Raw genomic sequence first — 17372 nt, 5'->3', positions numbered from 1 at the left:
AGTGTGGAAATGAGTAATAATGATGCTACAAAAGACCAATACTGATTGAAGACAAAGCACAATTCATATAGAATCGAAGGGTCCTTTATGATGCACATAACATTGCTTTCTCATCTATCATGTAAGTGTGAAGATAGTCTGTGCTGAATGCAGTGTGAAGGTTGGGGTTGTGTGGGTTGATAGGATGTCGGTGTTGTAGACACTCCCTTCTCAATGACATTTGGTGGTCACTCGGCTAATGTAAAATCTTCACTAATTTGCTGCAAGGCTGAGCCAGAGTGTGGATGGATGTTGCAGATATGTCCCTCATTTTCAGACTACACCATGTCCCACCGTGTGGTGGGTGCTCAGACCTTATCTGCAGGGTTCACTACCGATAGCTGTTCTGGGATCCAAGAAATGTTTTTTGCTCATTCTGTTTCCTATGTAGGTCCAATCCACTGAGAGTGATGGGTCCTTCTCCTGGTTACATGTTGGTCACTGCAGCTAGAAGCAAGTGAGGAGTGCAGATACTGGAGATCAGAGTCGAGAGTTGTGGGGGTTTATGCCCAAAACATCTATTCTGCTGTTCCTCGGATGCTGCCTGACCTGCTGTGCTTTTCCAGCACCACACTCTCAACTCTGGTCACTGCAGCTGCTAATCTAAGGTGAAAACAGATGCTGGAGGACCAGGACTGCCAGAAAGCCCAGGAGCAGCTCGCCACATTATGGAGGACAAAGAGTACTCAGTTCAAGACAGGTTATAGCTGCAGGATCCCTTGGGATTTGGGGGTGCACAGGAAGTGCAGAATTCTCCAGCCCTGTCTCTATTTTCTGTGGATGAATGGAGTACAGTGTTGATGTAAACTCCATTTATCACAGGACTCTATGATGGAACTGTACCAGATGGTGGAATGAAACCTGAGGGCTGCACGAGTGGGTGACTGTGACAATCAGCATGGTGTTGAACTTCTATGCAATCAGCTCCTTTCAGGGAGTAAAGAGTGACCTGTGTATAAACTCTCAGTCAAGCATGCACAAGTGCGTCAAGACAGTAACTAGTGCCATCTGTGCAACATCACTCCAGTTAATTTTGGTCCCCTATAATCTGGTCGATGATGCTACCTAGACAGTAGGATTCAGGAACAAACCTGGGCTCCCCCAGATGCAGGATGTATATACATGGCATGGAGAGGGCTGTACGAGGAAGGGTAACTGGACCCAAAACATTAACTCTGATTTCTCTTCACAGATACTGTCCGACCTGCTGAGCTTTTCCAGCAACTCCTGTTTTTGTTTCTCATAGAATAAGAGTTCTCTGATTAGGGCTGTTGATCTGGCCCAATCAGGGAGCCCCGACTGACAGGCAAGAACTGGAGTGTCAGACATGGAGTAAATTTAAAAGATGGCTTGGTGATTGGATACCGGCCATTGTGGAGTAATTTTGGGGACCTAATAAAATGAGGCAGAAATGGATGTGAGAGTGCCATAGGGATGTGATAATTAATTATTGAGGTGAATTTGGTAAGATACTGCAAGAAAACTCACAGAAAAAAAACCTCCTAAAACATAATGCAACTCTGCCTTAACTAACAAAGTAACATTCAACTCATTGTAATTGGAAATCACAAGGATGAAATAAAATATGGACATGTTGCAAATGGGGGTGAAACAAAGGGGTTTAGTTAAAGTTATTAGCAAATATCCTTAGAACAGTTAAAAAACTCAACTTCCATTGCTCTTTAAATGTTGTGTAGTTTCGATATAAGTTTCATGATTAGCTTGTGGTTAGGTCTTAACATCAATAATTGGTGCTTTAAGCACATCTTTGGTAAAAGTCATTTATCTATTTTGAAGAATTCTTCAGAGAAACATTATATATGGACGTATTGTCAGCTTGTCAGCATTTTCTCACCATGATTTTATAATATCAGCATCCATATCACTTTTTCCAAAATAATTGTGGAAAAAAGGGGTTTTGCCTCTAAACAAGTACTTTTCACACAGCAGGTTACAGGTTTCATCACTCATTTAAATCAGTTTCACTTTGCAGTTTACTGTTTGCCTTATGTATCTGATGACTAATATAAACCATTATGCATGAAGAGGACATAATTCATTAGGACAGGAAAGCGTCAGTGTTTGGCAATGATAACCCAGTCTCTATAAAATAAATACAAGATAAACAGCATAGAGACTCCAAGGTAAAAACAATGACTGCAGATGCTGGAAACCAGATTCTGGATCAATGGTGCTGGAAGAGCACAGCAGTTCAGGCAGCACCCGAAACGTCGATTTTGCTGAAGCTCCTCGGATGCTGCCTGAACTGCTGTGCTCTTCCAGCACCATTGATCCAGAGCATAGAGACTCCCACCGGACCTTAAACTGAGAAAGTCTAATGATTATATGCCTGTCACAGATCAAAGTAAATGCAAAGTTATAGATATGGCACCTAATACTTTTAAAATTTGTATAACTTTCAAAATACAAGAAGGCAAATGTATTGTATCTGCTTAGCAACAAGTCTGCTATCCTGTTTAACCAAGTTCCTAACTTAGTTGGATCAAAACAGTAATAAATCAAATATATGCATAGCAATGCTACCAAGCACTGAACTGAAACCATGTAGTACTCACCAATATGTTACATATGTTTATATTTAAAATATATAAATTTATTATAAATTGATCTTTAATAGACATGAGTTGATAATACTTTTGCCTCTAGTCGGAATGCCTGGATTCAAGTCCCACATAATTTGAGCAAATAATCTAGACAATATTGAAGGAAAGCTATGCTTTTGGACATGTCAGCCTTCACATGCAATAGTTAAAGTGACTTCTCAGATTAATGTGAATAACTCCATGGCACTACGTGAAAAAGAACATCGGTTTTCCTGGCAGTCAATTTTTATCTTTGCTGCTTGCAGGTGATAATTTGATGGAATAGATCAGCCTTTGGTTGCAGGACCTGCCAGATTTTCATTCCCATGAATTCAAGGGGGTTGTTTTTGTGGAGGGAAGAACAGTGTGGGAAGGAGAAATGGGAGATTCACTCTGCCAGACTAGAAGCCAGACAGTGAATGTGAACATTTACTCCAACATCCTGGCCAGGTTAGTTTATTTGTAAAGCTTTGAGACAATATTCAGAGGTATGATGAGGTATTAAACAAAGAGAGATGTTCTCTTGCATGACTGTTAGTTACAATGGGAAACAGGAGAATTCCCACTGAAGTTCACTTTCAGAGTTTGTCATTTGTGCTGGGGCATCATTCTGGAGGTATTTTATCATCATTATCATTGCTGCACTGGCTGAGTGTCATTGATAAAAGGATACTGACAAGAAGAAAGGTTTAACGGTAAATGTGAGAACGTGCATTCTGTTGCATTTGCTAACTAATATGATGTAGAAAGACAGTCCCTGGAGAGTGATGGAAGCCAAATTCTTAGATTATGGGAACTCTGAACAACACAGAAAGGAAAAGAATAATATAGCAGCTGTCTCAAGCTTGGTAGCATGTGCACTCTTTGCAGTAAGATCTCCGTAATTTATCTTATCTTTCAGCAGTTTCACTTCTGAAATTAAATAGCACTGTTACATGATTGGCTGCATGATTTATGTCACCAATTTTTTGAAATATTTGACCCCTAAAGGTTATTTGAAAATGTTCCCACAGCAAATGGCATCAACACAAGTTCAGAAATACACGTACAAACTTTTTGGTAGGAAACTTTAAGGCTTTGAATTACTCGCAAGTTAATTACCTAAATTCTGAAATAATTTTAATCTGGAAGGCTATACACTACTAATTATATCCGAATTTTAGTAAAGAAACTAAAATATACTGACCCTGTATTTATTTTATTTGTAACTTTCTTTTTAAAATGATGAAATTAAAAATGACGGCTTTTCAGTCATCTTTTGGATGTACTTATTGGGAAATCATACAAACGCAAATCATGATTTTTCTATCCATATTGCACTAAACATCACGGTTCTGCATGATTAGCTTTTCAACATGGGAATTGAGGCTGTATGCTGGGAACACATTTGGAAAATGTACCTTATTGTTTCAAATTGAGTCATAAAACAGCAAACTTCAAAATGCAAAGTTAAAAATCACACAGCACCAGTTTATAGTCCAACAAGTTTAATTGGAAATACTAGCTTTCGGAGCACTGCGCCTTCATCAGGTGGTTGTGGAGTGTTTCCAATTAAACCTGTTAGACTATAACCTGGTGTTGTGTGATTTTTAACTTTTTACACCCCAGTCTACCCAACATCAGCATCTCCAAATCATTCGAAATGCAAATAAGCCATGTGTTTTTCATTGGAGATACATAATGCACAGATTCCCCGTGTTCATTGAAGTAAAGGCAGAAAAATAAATGAGAAGTATTCAGCATGTCTGGCAGCCTGTGAGGGAAGTTAAACAGGGCTTATGTCCGAAACGTCGATTCTCCTGTTCCTTGGATGCTGCCTGACCTGCTGCACTTTTCCAGCAACACATTTTCAGCTCTGATCTCCAGCATCTGCAGCCCTCACTTTCTCCAGGGAAGTTAAACAGTTAACATTTCAGGTTGGTGGGCTTTGATCAAAACTAGACTAGGTTAGAAATTTAATAGGTTTTGAGAAAGTGAAAGCTGTAGTATGGGAAGAACAACAAGGATGGTCTGTGATGGGATGGAAGGCAGGTGATGTTAAATTATAGAATCTCTGCATTGTAGAAGCAGGCCAATCTGCCTATCAAGTCTACACCAAACTTTTGAAGGTCATCCCACTCAGACACACCCACCTACCCTATCCCTGAAACACTACAATTCCCACCTAGCCTGCGCATCCTGAGATACTGTGGGCAAAAGCATGGCCAGTACACCTAACCTGCACACCTTTGGACTGTGGGAGGAAACCCATATAAACACAGGGAGACCGTGCAAACTGCACACAGACAGTCACCCGAGGCTGGAATTTAACTCAGGTCCCTGGCACTGTGATGTAGCAGTGCTAAACACTGAGCCACTGTGCCATCCCAAATGACAAATGATTATCTAATGCAAGGCAAAATGGAATGGTAATGGACAATTAAAGAAATTAAAAGAATTGTTTGTAGAATGTGTGAATAGCAGGATCCTGGATAAACTTTTGTCAGAAAGCCAAGTGAGAGGGAAGTAAGAGAGAAATCAAAGGAAAACACAAAACAATGAAGCAGAGGTTATAATCTATTATCAACATACCTTACAAACAAGTTCTCATTATTTCTTCCATTATGCTCCACTGTAGATTTTGTTAATGTTAGGGGGCCTGTGCAGCATTCCCAAAAGTGACTTCTTGCCTTTATTATGTCTCAACTCTACCCAAACTGTTTCCACGTCCTGATTTCGTGAACTTAGGTCACCCTGACATGTCTCTGTGATGGCTACGAGAATATATTGGTTTATTTATGTTTGCCATGTTCAACTGTTTTGTTTTAAATAATCATTATTTTTGTATCCTCTGGCCTTATATGCTGATTAACTCTTAGATATATATGCTTGATTCCTTCCTGTCATGGCTGTCTTTCCCCATATTGATACTTTTCTCTTTTGCCTTGTCTTTCTTTTTGATGTACCACATAGAAACATAGAAAATAGGTGCAGGAGTAGGCCATTCAGCCCTTTGAGCCTGCACCACCATTCGATTCAATCATGGATAAGCACGCAATTTCAGTATTCCACTGCCGCTTTCTCTCCATATCCCCTGAACGCTTTAGCCACAAGGGCCATGTCCAGCTCCCTCTTGAATATATCTAAAGAACTAGCCCCAGCAGCTTGCTGTGGTAGAAGATTCCACAGGTTCACAAATCGCTGAGTGAAGAAATTCTTCCTCATCTCAATCTTGAATGGCTTATCCATTATTCAAGTCCTAGTTCTGGACTTGCCCAACAACAGGAACATCCTTCCCAGATCTATCCTGTCCAGTCCCGTCAGAATTTCATATGTTTCTATGAGATTCCCTCCAATTCTTCCAAATTCCGATGAATACAAGCCCAGTCTTTCTTCATATGTCAGTCCTGCCATTCCAGGAATCAGTCTGGTGAACCTTCAATGGACTCCCTCTGTAGCAAGAATGCCCTTCCTTAGACTAGGAGACCAAAACTGTACATAATACTCAAGGTGTGGCCTCACTAAGGCTCTGTACAACTGCAACTTACTCGGATACTGAAAACCCGTCACTAGAAGGCCAGCATGCCATTCGCTTTTCTCACTGCCTGCTACAGCTGCATGCCAACCTTCAGTATTTGTTCCGTCATGACACACAGATCTCGTTGCACCGCACCCTTTCCTAAACTGCCACCATTCAGATAATAATCTGCCTTCCTGTTTTTGCCACCGAAGTGGATAACCTCACATTTATCCACATTATATTGCATGTGGCAAGTATTTGCCCACTCAGCCAGCTTATCCAAGTCACCTTGCAGTTTCTTAGCATCCTCCTCACAGTACACACTGCCACCCAGCTTTGTGTCATCTGCAGATTTGGAGATATTGCATTTAGCTCCTTCGTCCAAATCATTAACATTTATTGTGAACAGCTGAACCCTACGGTACCCCACTCATCACTGCCTGCCACTCTGAAAAGGATTCATTTATTCCAACTCTCTGCTTCCTGCCTGCCAACCAGTTCTCTATCCACGTCAATACATTACTTCAGATACCATGAGCTTTAATTTTCATTACTAACCTCTTGTGTGGAATCTTGTCAAAAGCCTTTTGAAAGTCCAGATACATAACATGTACTGATTCACCCTTGTCCACTCTACTGGTCACATCCTCAAAAAATTCCAGAAGATTTGTCAGGCATGATTTCCCTTTGGTGAATCCATGCTGACTTGGACCAATTCTGTCACTGTTTCCAAATGCTCAGTTATTACATCCTTAATAATTGGTTCCAACATTTTCCAACTGATGTCAAGTCATCCAGCCTATAATTCTCCATTTTCTCTTTTCCTCCTTTTTTTAAAAACTGGGATTACATTAGCTATCCTCCAGTCCAGAATGCTGGAAATTGATCACCAAAGCATCCACTACTTCTAGGGCCACTCTCTTAAGTACTCTGTGCTGCAGAGCATCAGGGCCTGAGGACTTTTCGGGTTTTATAGAGTCATAGAGATGTACAGCATGGAAATAGACCCTTCGGTGCAACTTGTCCATGCCCACCAGATATCCCAACCCAATCTAGTCCCACCTGCCAGCACCCAGTTCATATCCCTCCAAACCCTTCCTATTCATATACCCATCCAACTGCCTCTTAAATGTTGCAATTGTACCATCCTCCACCACTTCCTCTGGCAGCTCATTCCATACACGTACCACCCTCTGATTGAAAAAGTTGCCCCGTAGGTCTCTTTTATATCTTTCCCCTTTCACCCTAAACCTATGCCCTCTATTTCTGGACTCCCTGACCTCAGTGAAAAGACTTTGCCTATTTACCCTATCCATGCCCCTCATAATTTTGTAAGCCTCTACAAGGTCACCCCTCAGCCTTCAACGCTCCAGGGAAAACAGGCCCAGCCTTTTCAGCCTCTCTATAGCTCAAATCCTCCAACCCTGGTAATATCCTTGTAAATCTTTTCTGAACCCTTTCAAGTTTCACAACATCTTTCCAATAGTTTGTGCGAAGATTTGTAGCTCGGGTGCTCGTTGTTGTGGTTCTGTTCGCCGAGCTGGAAGTTTTTGTTGCAAACGTTTCGTCCCCTGGCTAGGCGACATCATCAGTGCTTGGGAGCCTCCTGCGAAGCGCTTCTTTGATGTTTCCTCCGGTGTTTATAGTGGTCTGTCCCTGCCGCTTCCGGTTGTCAGTTTCAGCTGTCCGCTGTAGTGGTTGGTATATTGGGTCCAGGTTGATATGGTCCAGGTCCCAATATACCAACCACTACAGCGGACAGCTGAAACTGACCATAAGACCATAAGACATAGGAGTGGAAGTAAGGCCATTCGGCTCATCGAGTCCACTCCGCCATTCAATCATGGCTGATGCGCATTTCAGCTCCACTTCCCAGCGTTCTCCCCATAGCCCTTAATTCCTCTAGACAACAAGAATCTATCAATCTCGGCCTTGAAGACATTTAGCGTCCCGGCTTCCACTGCACTCCGTGGCAATGAATTCCACAGGCCCACCACTCTCTGGCTGAAGAAATGTCTCCGCATTTCTGTTCTGAAATGACCCCCTCTAATTCTAAGGCTGTGTCCACGGGTCCTAGTCTCCTCGTCTAACGGAAACAATTTCCTAGCATCCACCTTTTCCAAGCCATGTATTATTTTGTACGTCTCTATTAAGTCTCCCCTTAATCTTCTAAACTTCAACGAATACAAACCCAGTATCCTCAGCCGTTCCTCATATGTTAGACCTGTCATTCCAGGGATCATCCGTGTGAATCTCCGCTGGACACGTTCCAGTGCCAGTATGTCCTTTCTGAGGTGTGGGGACCAAAACTGGACACAGTACTCCAAATGGGGCCTAACCAGAGCTTTATAAAGTCTTAGTAGTACATCTCTGTTTTTATATTCCAACCCTCTTGAGATAAGAGACAACATTACATTCGCTTTCTTAATCACGGACTCAACCTGCATGTTTACCTTTAGAGAATCCTCGACTAGCACTCCCAGATCCCTTTGTGCTTTGGCTTTATTAATTTTCTCACCATTTAGAAAGTAGTCTATGCTTTTATTCTTTTTGCCAAAGTGCAAGACCTCGCACTTGCTCACGTTAAATTCCATCAGCCATTTCCTGGACCACTGTCCCAACCTGTCTAGATCCTTCTGTAGCCTCCCCACTTCCTCAGTACTACCTGCCTGTCCACCTAACTTCGTATCATCGGCAAACTTTGCTAGAATGCCCCCGGTTCCCTCATCCAAATCATTAATATATAATGTGAACAGCTGTGGCCCCAGCACCGAACCCTGCGGGACACCGCTCGTCACCGGCTGCCATTCTGAAAAAGAACCTTTTATCCCAACTCTCTGCCTTCTGTTAGACAGCCAATCCTCAATCCATCCCAGCAGCTCACCTCGAACACCATGGGCCCTCACCTTGCTCAGCAGCCTCCCGTGTGGCACCTTATCAAAGGCCTTTTGAAAGTCTAGATAGACCACATCCACTGGGTTTCCCTGGTCTAACCTACTTGTTACCTCTTCAAAAAATTCCAACAGGTTTGGCAGGCATGACCTCCCTTTACTAAATCCATGTTGACTTGTTCTAATCAGACTCTGCTCTTCCAAGAATTTAGAAACCTCATCCTTAATGATGGATTCTAGAATTTTACCAACAACCGAGGTTAAGCTGATTGGCCTATAATTTTCCAACTTTTGCCTTGATCCTTTCTTAAACAAGGGGGTTACAACAGCCATCTTCCAATCATCCGGGACCTTTCCTGACTCCAGTGACTTTTGAAAGATCTCAACCAATGCCTCTGCTATTTCCTCAGCCACCTCTCTCAGAACTCTAGGGTGTATCCCATTGGGGCCAGGAGATTTATCAATTTTAAGACTTTTTAACTTTTCTAGCACTATCTCTTTCGTAATGGCAACCATACTCAACTCAGCCCCGTGACACCCTTTAATTTTTGGGATATTACTCATGTCTTCCACTGTGAAAACTGACGCAAAGTACTTGTTAAGTTCTCCTGCTATTTCCTTATCTCCCATCACTAGGCTTCCTGCATCAGTTTGAAGTGGCCCAATGTCTACTTTTGCCTGTCGTTTGTTTCTTATGTACTGAAAGAAACTTTTACTATTATTTCTAATATTACTGGCTAGCCTACCTTCATATTTGATCCTCTCATTTCTTATTACACTCTTTGTTATCCTCTGTTTGCTTTTGTATCCTTCCCAATCTTCTGATTTCCCACTGTTCTTAGCCACTTTATAGGATCTCTCTTTTTCTTTAATACATTTCCTGACTTCCTTTGTCAGCCAAGGTTGTCTAATCCCTCCCCGGTTAATCTTTCTTTTCTTGGGAATGAACCTCTGTACAGTGTCCTCAATTATACCTACAAACTCCTGCCATTTTTGCTCTACTGTCTTCCCGGTTAGCCTCTGCTTCCAGTCTATTTTAGTCAGTTCCTCTCTCATGCCCTCATAATTACCTTTATTCAACTGTAACACCATTACATCCGATTTTGCCTTCTCCCTTTCAAACTCCAGACTGAACTCTACCATATTATGGTCGCTACTTCCTAAGGGTTCCCTTACTTTAAGATCTTTTATAGAGTCTGGTTCATTGCAAAGCACTAGGTCCAGAATAGCCTGCTCTCTTGTGGGCTCCATGACAAGCTGTTCCAAAAAGCCATCCTGTAAGCATTCCATGAATTCCCTTTCTTTAGATCCACTAGCAACATTATTTACCCAGTCCACCTGCATATTGAAGTCTCCCATGATCAATGTAACCTTGCCTTTCTGACATGCCTTCTCTATTTCCCAGTACATGTTGCGTCCCTGGTCCTGACCACTGTTAGGAGGTCTATACACAACTCCAATTATGTTTTTTTTGCCTTTGTGGTTCCTCAATTCCACCCACACAGACTCCACATCATTCGACGCTATGTCATTCAATACCATAGATTTAATTTTGTTCTTAACTAACAAGGCAACCCCACCCCCTCTGCCCACCTCTCTGTCTTTTCGATAAGTTGAAAAACCATGGAGGTTTAACTGCCAGTCCTGACCCCCCTGTAACCAAGTCTCGGTGATGCCTACTACATCATAATCATTCACTATTATCTGTGCCATTAGTTCATCGGCTTTGTTATGAATGCTACGAGCATTCAGGTAAAGTGCCTTAATGCTAACTTCCTTATCATTAAAGATGTTGGAAGTCATATGTCCTAAGTTATCCTTGCTTTTTACTGTATTCTCAGTCTGCCTCAATTTTAAATCCGCCTGGAAACATGCTATCCTGCTGTTTATCTTGCCATTTACCTCCATACTCCCTGTCGCTTTCACTTTCCCTTCCCCCCAACTCAGAAGTTTAAAGTCCTACTGACCACCCTATTTATCCTCTTTGCTAGAACATTGGTACCTGATCGGTTCAGGTGGAGACCGTCCCAACGGTACAGATCCCCCCTGTTCCAAAACTGATGCCAATGCCCCATGAGGTGGAATCCCTCTTTCCCACACCAATCCCTTAGCCACGTGTTTACTTGCCTAATTTTCTTGTCCCTATGCCAATTGGCACGTGGCTCGGGCAGTAATCCGGAAGCGGCAGGGACAGACCACTATAAACACCGGAGGAAACATCAAAGAAGCGCTTCGCAGGAGGCTCCCAAGCACTGATGATGTCGCCTAGCCAGGGGACGAAACGTTTGCAACAAAAACTTCCAGCTCGGCGAACAGAACCACAACATCTTTCCAATAGGAAGGAGACCAGAATTGCACTCAATATTCCAACAATGGCCAAAATAATGTCCTGTATAGCCACAACATGACCTCCCAACTCCTGTACTCAATACTCTGACCAATAAAGGAAAGCATACCAAACACCCTCTTCACTATCTTATCTACCTGCGGACTCTACTTTCAAGGAGCTATGAACCTGCACTCCAAGGTCTCTTTGTTCAGCAACACTCCCTAGGACCTTACCATTAAAAAGTGTATAAATCCTGCTAAGATTTGCTTTCCCAAAATGCAGCACCTCGCATTTATCTGAATTAAACTCCATCTGCCACTTCTCAGCCCATTTGCCCATCTGGTCAAGATCCTGTTGTAATCTGAGGTAACCCTCTTCGCTGTCCACTACACCTCCAATTTTGGTGTCATCTGCAAACTTACTAACTGTACCTCTTATGCTCGCTTCCAATCCCATCAATTTCCCACCTACCATTTCCTGACTAATAAGGATTTCCTTCACTTTCTCCTTCATGCTTGACTCTCTGTCTTCTTGCATTTCCTGAAGATTATTTGTGTCCACTTTAGTGAAGATTGATCCAAAGTATTTGTTCAACTGGTCTACCCTCTCTTTGTTGTCCATTATGAGTTCACCTGATTCGAACTGTAAGGGACCTACATTTTTCTTCATGGATGTTTTTGTCTTTATATATCTATAGAAGCTTTTGCAGTCAGTTTTTATGTTTTCTGCAAGCTTATTTTCATATTCTGGTCTCCCCTTCTGAATTAAACCCTTTGTCCTCCTCTGCCAAATTTTAAATTTCTCCCAGTCCTCAGGTTTGCTGCTTTTTCTGATCAATTTATATGCCTCCCTTTTGGCTTTAACACTATCCCTGAGTTCTCTTGTTCGCCATGGTTGAGCCACCTTCCCTGTTTTACTCTTATGACAGACAGGGATGTACAATTGTTGAAGTTCATCCATGTGTTCTTTAAATATCTGCTATTGCCTATTCCACGATCAACCCCTTAAGTATCCTTGGCCATCTAATCTTAGCCAACGCATGCCTCATACCATCAAAGTTAACTTTCTTTAAGTTCAGGACCCTAGTCTGACCAACATTTAGTCTAGAGTGGATAAAGACTTGAGCTGGAAAAAGCACAGCAGGTCAGGCAACATCAGATGAGAAGGGGAGTTGACGTTTTAGGTCAGAACCTTTTATCAGGACTGGGGAGGGGGCTAAGAAATAAATAGAGGGAGGGGTTTGGGGCTGGGGGAAAGGTAGGTGGGATGACAGTAGGTTGCTGCAGGTAGGAGGTGGCTGTGATTGGTCGTGGGAAGAATGGAGTGGATAGGTGGGAAAGAAGATGCATGCATAGGGTCAGATTAAGGGGCGGGGTAGAGAGGGAGGGCAAGGCCTGGGATAAGGTGGGGACTGGGTAGATGTGGAAGCTTGTGAATTCTATGTTAAGGCCATGTGGTTGTAAGCTCCCTTGGTGGAAGATGAAGTGTTTTTCTTCCAGTTTGTGTATGGCCTTATTTTGATGATGGACGAGGCCCTGGATATGCATGTCAGCGGGGGAGTGGGAGGATGAGTTGAAATGGCTGGCAACTGGAAGGTGGGGTTGATTGGAGCATACAGGCCGTCTAAATTGAGACCGTTTGAATGTTGTACGGAGTCCATGGAGGATAAGCCAGCTGCTGGTAGGCAGGTACTGAGGAAGGAGACATGGCTATAATAGCCATATCTGACCAACTCTGATCACTTTCCTCTACTATTTATTTTAAAGTTCTCTCTACTTCCCAAGTTATGGAGCGTGCAAGATGACTGGTATCAGCACAGGTGGGGACTGTCCCATCAGTACAGTTCCCACTTTCCCTATCACTGGTAACAGTGTCCCATGAACTAGAATCCACTTTTCCCCCACTAGTCCTCAGTCCATTATCTCTCCCGCTGATTTGCTCACTGCCAATTTTTCACTTCACAAAATAAAGTTCACGGACTCGGTTCAGAAAAAGTGAAGAGTTCAGTTCAGACAGAGAGCAGTTTGTCTTAGCAGGAGAGTAAAAGTTTTAGTTTAAGGCAACAAGTCACTCTAGTTGAAGTGCTTGAATTTGTGGAGTTTCCAAGCCAAATTGTTAGAACTGAAACCATTTCGGTCATCACTATTGGGAAAGGTTCATACTGGCCAATTTGGAAGAGAATTATAACACTGCCTTCACAATTTAAAGAAAAGAAGCTGGCAGGAGGTAATTGAATAAAAACTTAGATTTGAGGTAGGAATTAAATTTCTCTTGATTGAATATTTGTAAAAGGATAGTGTTCAGGAAGAGGTTGAAACTTTGTTTTACTGTTTGTGTTTAGTCATATATATGCATAGTTTTTCTTTTTTTATTTTGTGAAATAACGTTTGTTGTAAAAGAACAATCTCATGTGAATATGTTTCAGAGACTAAGCACCGCAGTAGCCAACTAAAAAAAAATCAAACATCTGCGCTATCAAGCCATGTCTCCTGGGATCTGACATGTTCAATACCACCATCAAGTGGAATCATAACATTGCTTTTATATATGTTGGTAGCCTTGCCATCTGTTGCTATACTATTTTTAATCTTGGGAATAGAATAAACCTTATTACTTACTAAATATTCACTAAATAACTAACTTCCCTTGTGCAGTGGAAGAATCAATTCCTGGAGGCAGAAAAAGTTACATAAACCAAAAACAAAGGCAAAGCACCTCTTTTCCTTCCTCCCCGGCACTCCTTTGAAAATTATATTCTGCTACTAAGATACACTAAGTTTGCTAGTTAAATATGTTGTTAACTGAAAAGGCCTAACTGACCCAGTTACAGATGACCCATTTTCAATTTCAGTCATTAACTAAGCCCAGTTGTACTTCCATTGGAAACCTTGTTAAAACTTTGACAAGTTTAGAATTTAAATTGTAGGTCTCAGTTAAATGTTAACCACAAACAAAATTAGATTTGTAAAAAATGGTATAGACTCTTTTATCCAATGCCAGCATCATAACCTACTCCAGAAATAGAGACAAAGTCAAAGAAGGAAGAGCAAAGTCAGTCTATTTGAAACTGAGTGAAGAGTTAAATTTGGAAGAGAAGTTGATGAAAATTTTCATTCATTGGCAAGAACAGGAGATGTCAGAATATGGTTACGAATGTTTCAGGAAAAGAAATGAAGATGGGGATCTGAGCAGGTTTTACGTATCCCACGCAACGTTTCTTTACATTCTACACAAAATAAGAACTCATGATACAAAGGAGCGTACTATGGAGGAAGAATTGGTTAACTAACAGAAAATGGAGAATAAAGATAAATGGATAATTTTCATGCTGGCAAGTGGTGGAGTGCCATAGGGATCAACTCTTGGGCCTCAACTATTTACAGTTTATAACAACAACTTGGATGAATGGACCAAATGTATGGCTGCTACATTTGGTGACCACATACAAATAGGAAAGTAAGTTATCAAGAGGACATGAAAAGTCTACAAATTGACTTAGAATAGATCAGGTGAGTGGGCAAAAAATTGGCAGTTGGAGTATAATGTGGAAAAATGTAACCTTGTCCATTTTGGCAGGAATGAAGGGAATCTACAAATCTCAACAGTACAAAGAGATTTGGGTGCCCTGGTATGTGCAACTCTAAAAGTTGGCATGCAGGTACACTGTGAGTAAGTAAAATATTGACATTTTCATTAGGGGTATTGAGTATATAAGTGGAGAAATGTTGCCACAGCTGTATTAGAGCTGCAGTTAGATTTAATCTGGAGTACTGTACATAGCTTTGGTGACTTTAAGAAAGGATATAATTAGAAGTAGTTCAGAAAAAGTGCATTCTATTGATTCCTCAGATGAAGGGCTTGTTTTATGAAGAAAGTTTGAATAGGTTGGGCCTACACCTATTGACATTTAGAAGAACGAGTCATGATCTTATTGAAATGTACAAGATCCTGTGAGGACATGACAGACTACGACAATATTATCTCTTAAGTGGGAGGCCAGAAGGAGGGGACACAGTTTTACAATTAGGAGCCTCCTACTTAAGGTTGAGCTAGGGGAAGGCAACTGTTCTCTCTCAGAGGATCATTAGTCTGTGGTGTTCTCTTGCACAGAGAATGGTGGAGACTTGGTCATTGATTATATGCGAGGCTGGGAAGTTAGATCGTCAGAGTCAGGATTATAAAGGTGCAGACAGGAAAGCTGAGGTCAAAATCAGAGCAGTGATTCTCTTGTTGAATGGATGAGCTGGCTGGAGGACTTTGAATGGTCTACTTCTGTTCCTAATTCTAGTGATGTTGTGCATATTCCACAAATAGTGGTAATTGATCCTGTCTGCTGGACTTCTGCTCAGAAAACTGATGTCATAAACTTTTATAATTTGTAGTCAAACAGATTAATAAAATAGGAGAAAGTGATGACTACAGGTGCTGGAGGGTCAGAGTTGAAAGGTGTGGCACTGGAAAAGCACAGCAGGTCAGGCAGCGTCCGAGCAGCAGGACGGTCGATGCTTCAGACATAAGCCCTTCTGGAATGTGGAGGGGGAAAGGGGCTGAGAGATAAATACTGGGGTCAGGGTGGGGCTGGGGGAAAGGTAGGTGGGGCATTTCACTTAAGAAAATAGACTATCAATACAATGGAGAGATTACCAGTGTGCTCATTGTGAACTTAATGGGTTCAAAGACCTTGCTAAAAACTTGAAGATTAATATGATAACTGTCTTGATAAATATTTTAATCCATTTGTGCCACCTAAACTGTATGCTTAAAACTTAATTTTATGGAGGTGTGTTAAGAATGGTAACATCACCCACAAACCTTGTATAATGAGAAATTACAGGTCAGCTACTCAGGATCTCAGTACATGTTATGCCAGTGGGTGAGACTCCCCACAAAGGTCACTTATGCTAGACATGATCTATAGTGCTGCAGCCAAACACAGATGTGCAAGAACTGAACTATGTTGATAACTATTTTTTGTTAAATAGTTACATTGTGGTTAAGAATTGATCAAATGTTCAATGTCTTGTGTTGGGATAAATTTAATGTGTTCTGCTGTAGGTACTGACCTGCCAGGGCATTGCATGTGGACTATCAATGATAGTTTTCAATGATACCAACTGAAAAACATGGGCAGCATGTTTCCCAATGTTGTGCTCCAACCATCAGGACTTCCCAGTTGTGAATATTCATATAATCAAATAAAATTACCATTTACCACATGAAGGATGTTAGATGATAACTGAGTCTACTCTTTTCACAGAATGAATCTGTATGAACTTATCCAGAAGAACAACTTCCAGGGTTTTACCATATCTCTTATTTGTCGATTTGCACACACTTTACTAAAGAGCTTACGAATGCTCTTTAAAGAAAAAATAATTCACTGTGACCTGAAACCTGTAAGTAATAGAAATATGTTGCAGCTTTAGAGTCATAGAGTCATAGAGATGTACAGCATGGAAACAGACCCTTCGGTCCAACCCGTCCATGCTGACCAGATATCCCAACCCAATCTAGTCCCACCTGCCAGCAACCAGCCCATATCCCACCCAAACCCTTCCTATTCATATACCCATCCAAATGCCTTTTAAATGTTGCAATTGTACCAGCCTCCACCACTTCCTCTGGTAGCTCATTCCATACATGTACCACACTCTGTGAGAAAAAACTGTCCCTTAGGTCTCTTTTATATCTTTCCCCTCTCACCCTAAACCTATGCCCTCTAGTTCTGGACTCCCCGGCCCCAGGGAAAAAACTTTGTCTATATATCCTATACTTGCCCCTCATAATTTTGTAAACCTCTATAAGGTCACCCCTCAGCCTCCGACGCTCCAGGGAAACAGCCCCAGCGTTTTCAGCCTCTCTCTATAGCTCAAATCCTCCAATCCTGGCAATATCCTTGTAAATCTTTTCTGAACCCTTTCAAGTTTCACAACATCTTTCCAATAGGAAGGATACCAGAATTGCACGCAATATTCCAACAGTGGCCAAAACAATGTCCTGTACAGCCGCAA

At 41.7% G+C, this 17372-nt stretch overlaps 1 protein-coding gene across 1 annotated transcript in view; it reads left to right on the top strand.

The window, feature by feature from the left end:
• Positions 1–17372, top strand: part of dyrk4 (dual-specificity tyrosine-(Y)-phosphorylation regulated kinase 4) — an 84544-nt gene that overhangs the window by 26054 nt on the left and 41118 nt on the right. The window contains 1 exon segment of the mRNA XM_043713200.2: positions 16619–16757. Within this exon segment, the coding sequence (XP_043569135.2) occupies positions 16619–16757 (139 nt within the window).

This window comes from Chiloscyllium plagiosum, unplaced genomic scaffold (assembly GCF_037043375.1).
Source record: "Chiloscyllium plagiosum isolate Xiang-an unplaced genomic scaffold, Cpla_swu_hap1 HiC_scaffold_23, whole genome shotgun sequence".
NCBI classification, from domain to species: Eukaryota; Metazoa; Chordata; class Chondrichthyes; order Orectolobiformes; family Hemiscylliidae; genus Chiloscyllium; species Chiloscyllium plagiosum.
This window is presented reverse-complemented; position numbering and strand designations above follow the sequence as displayed.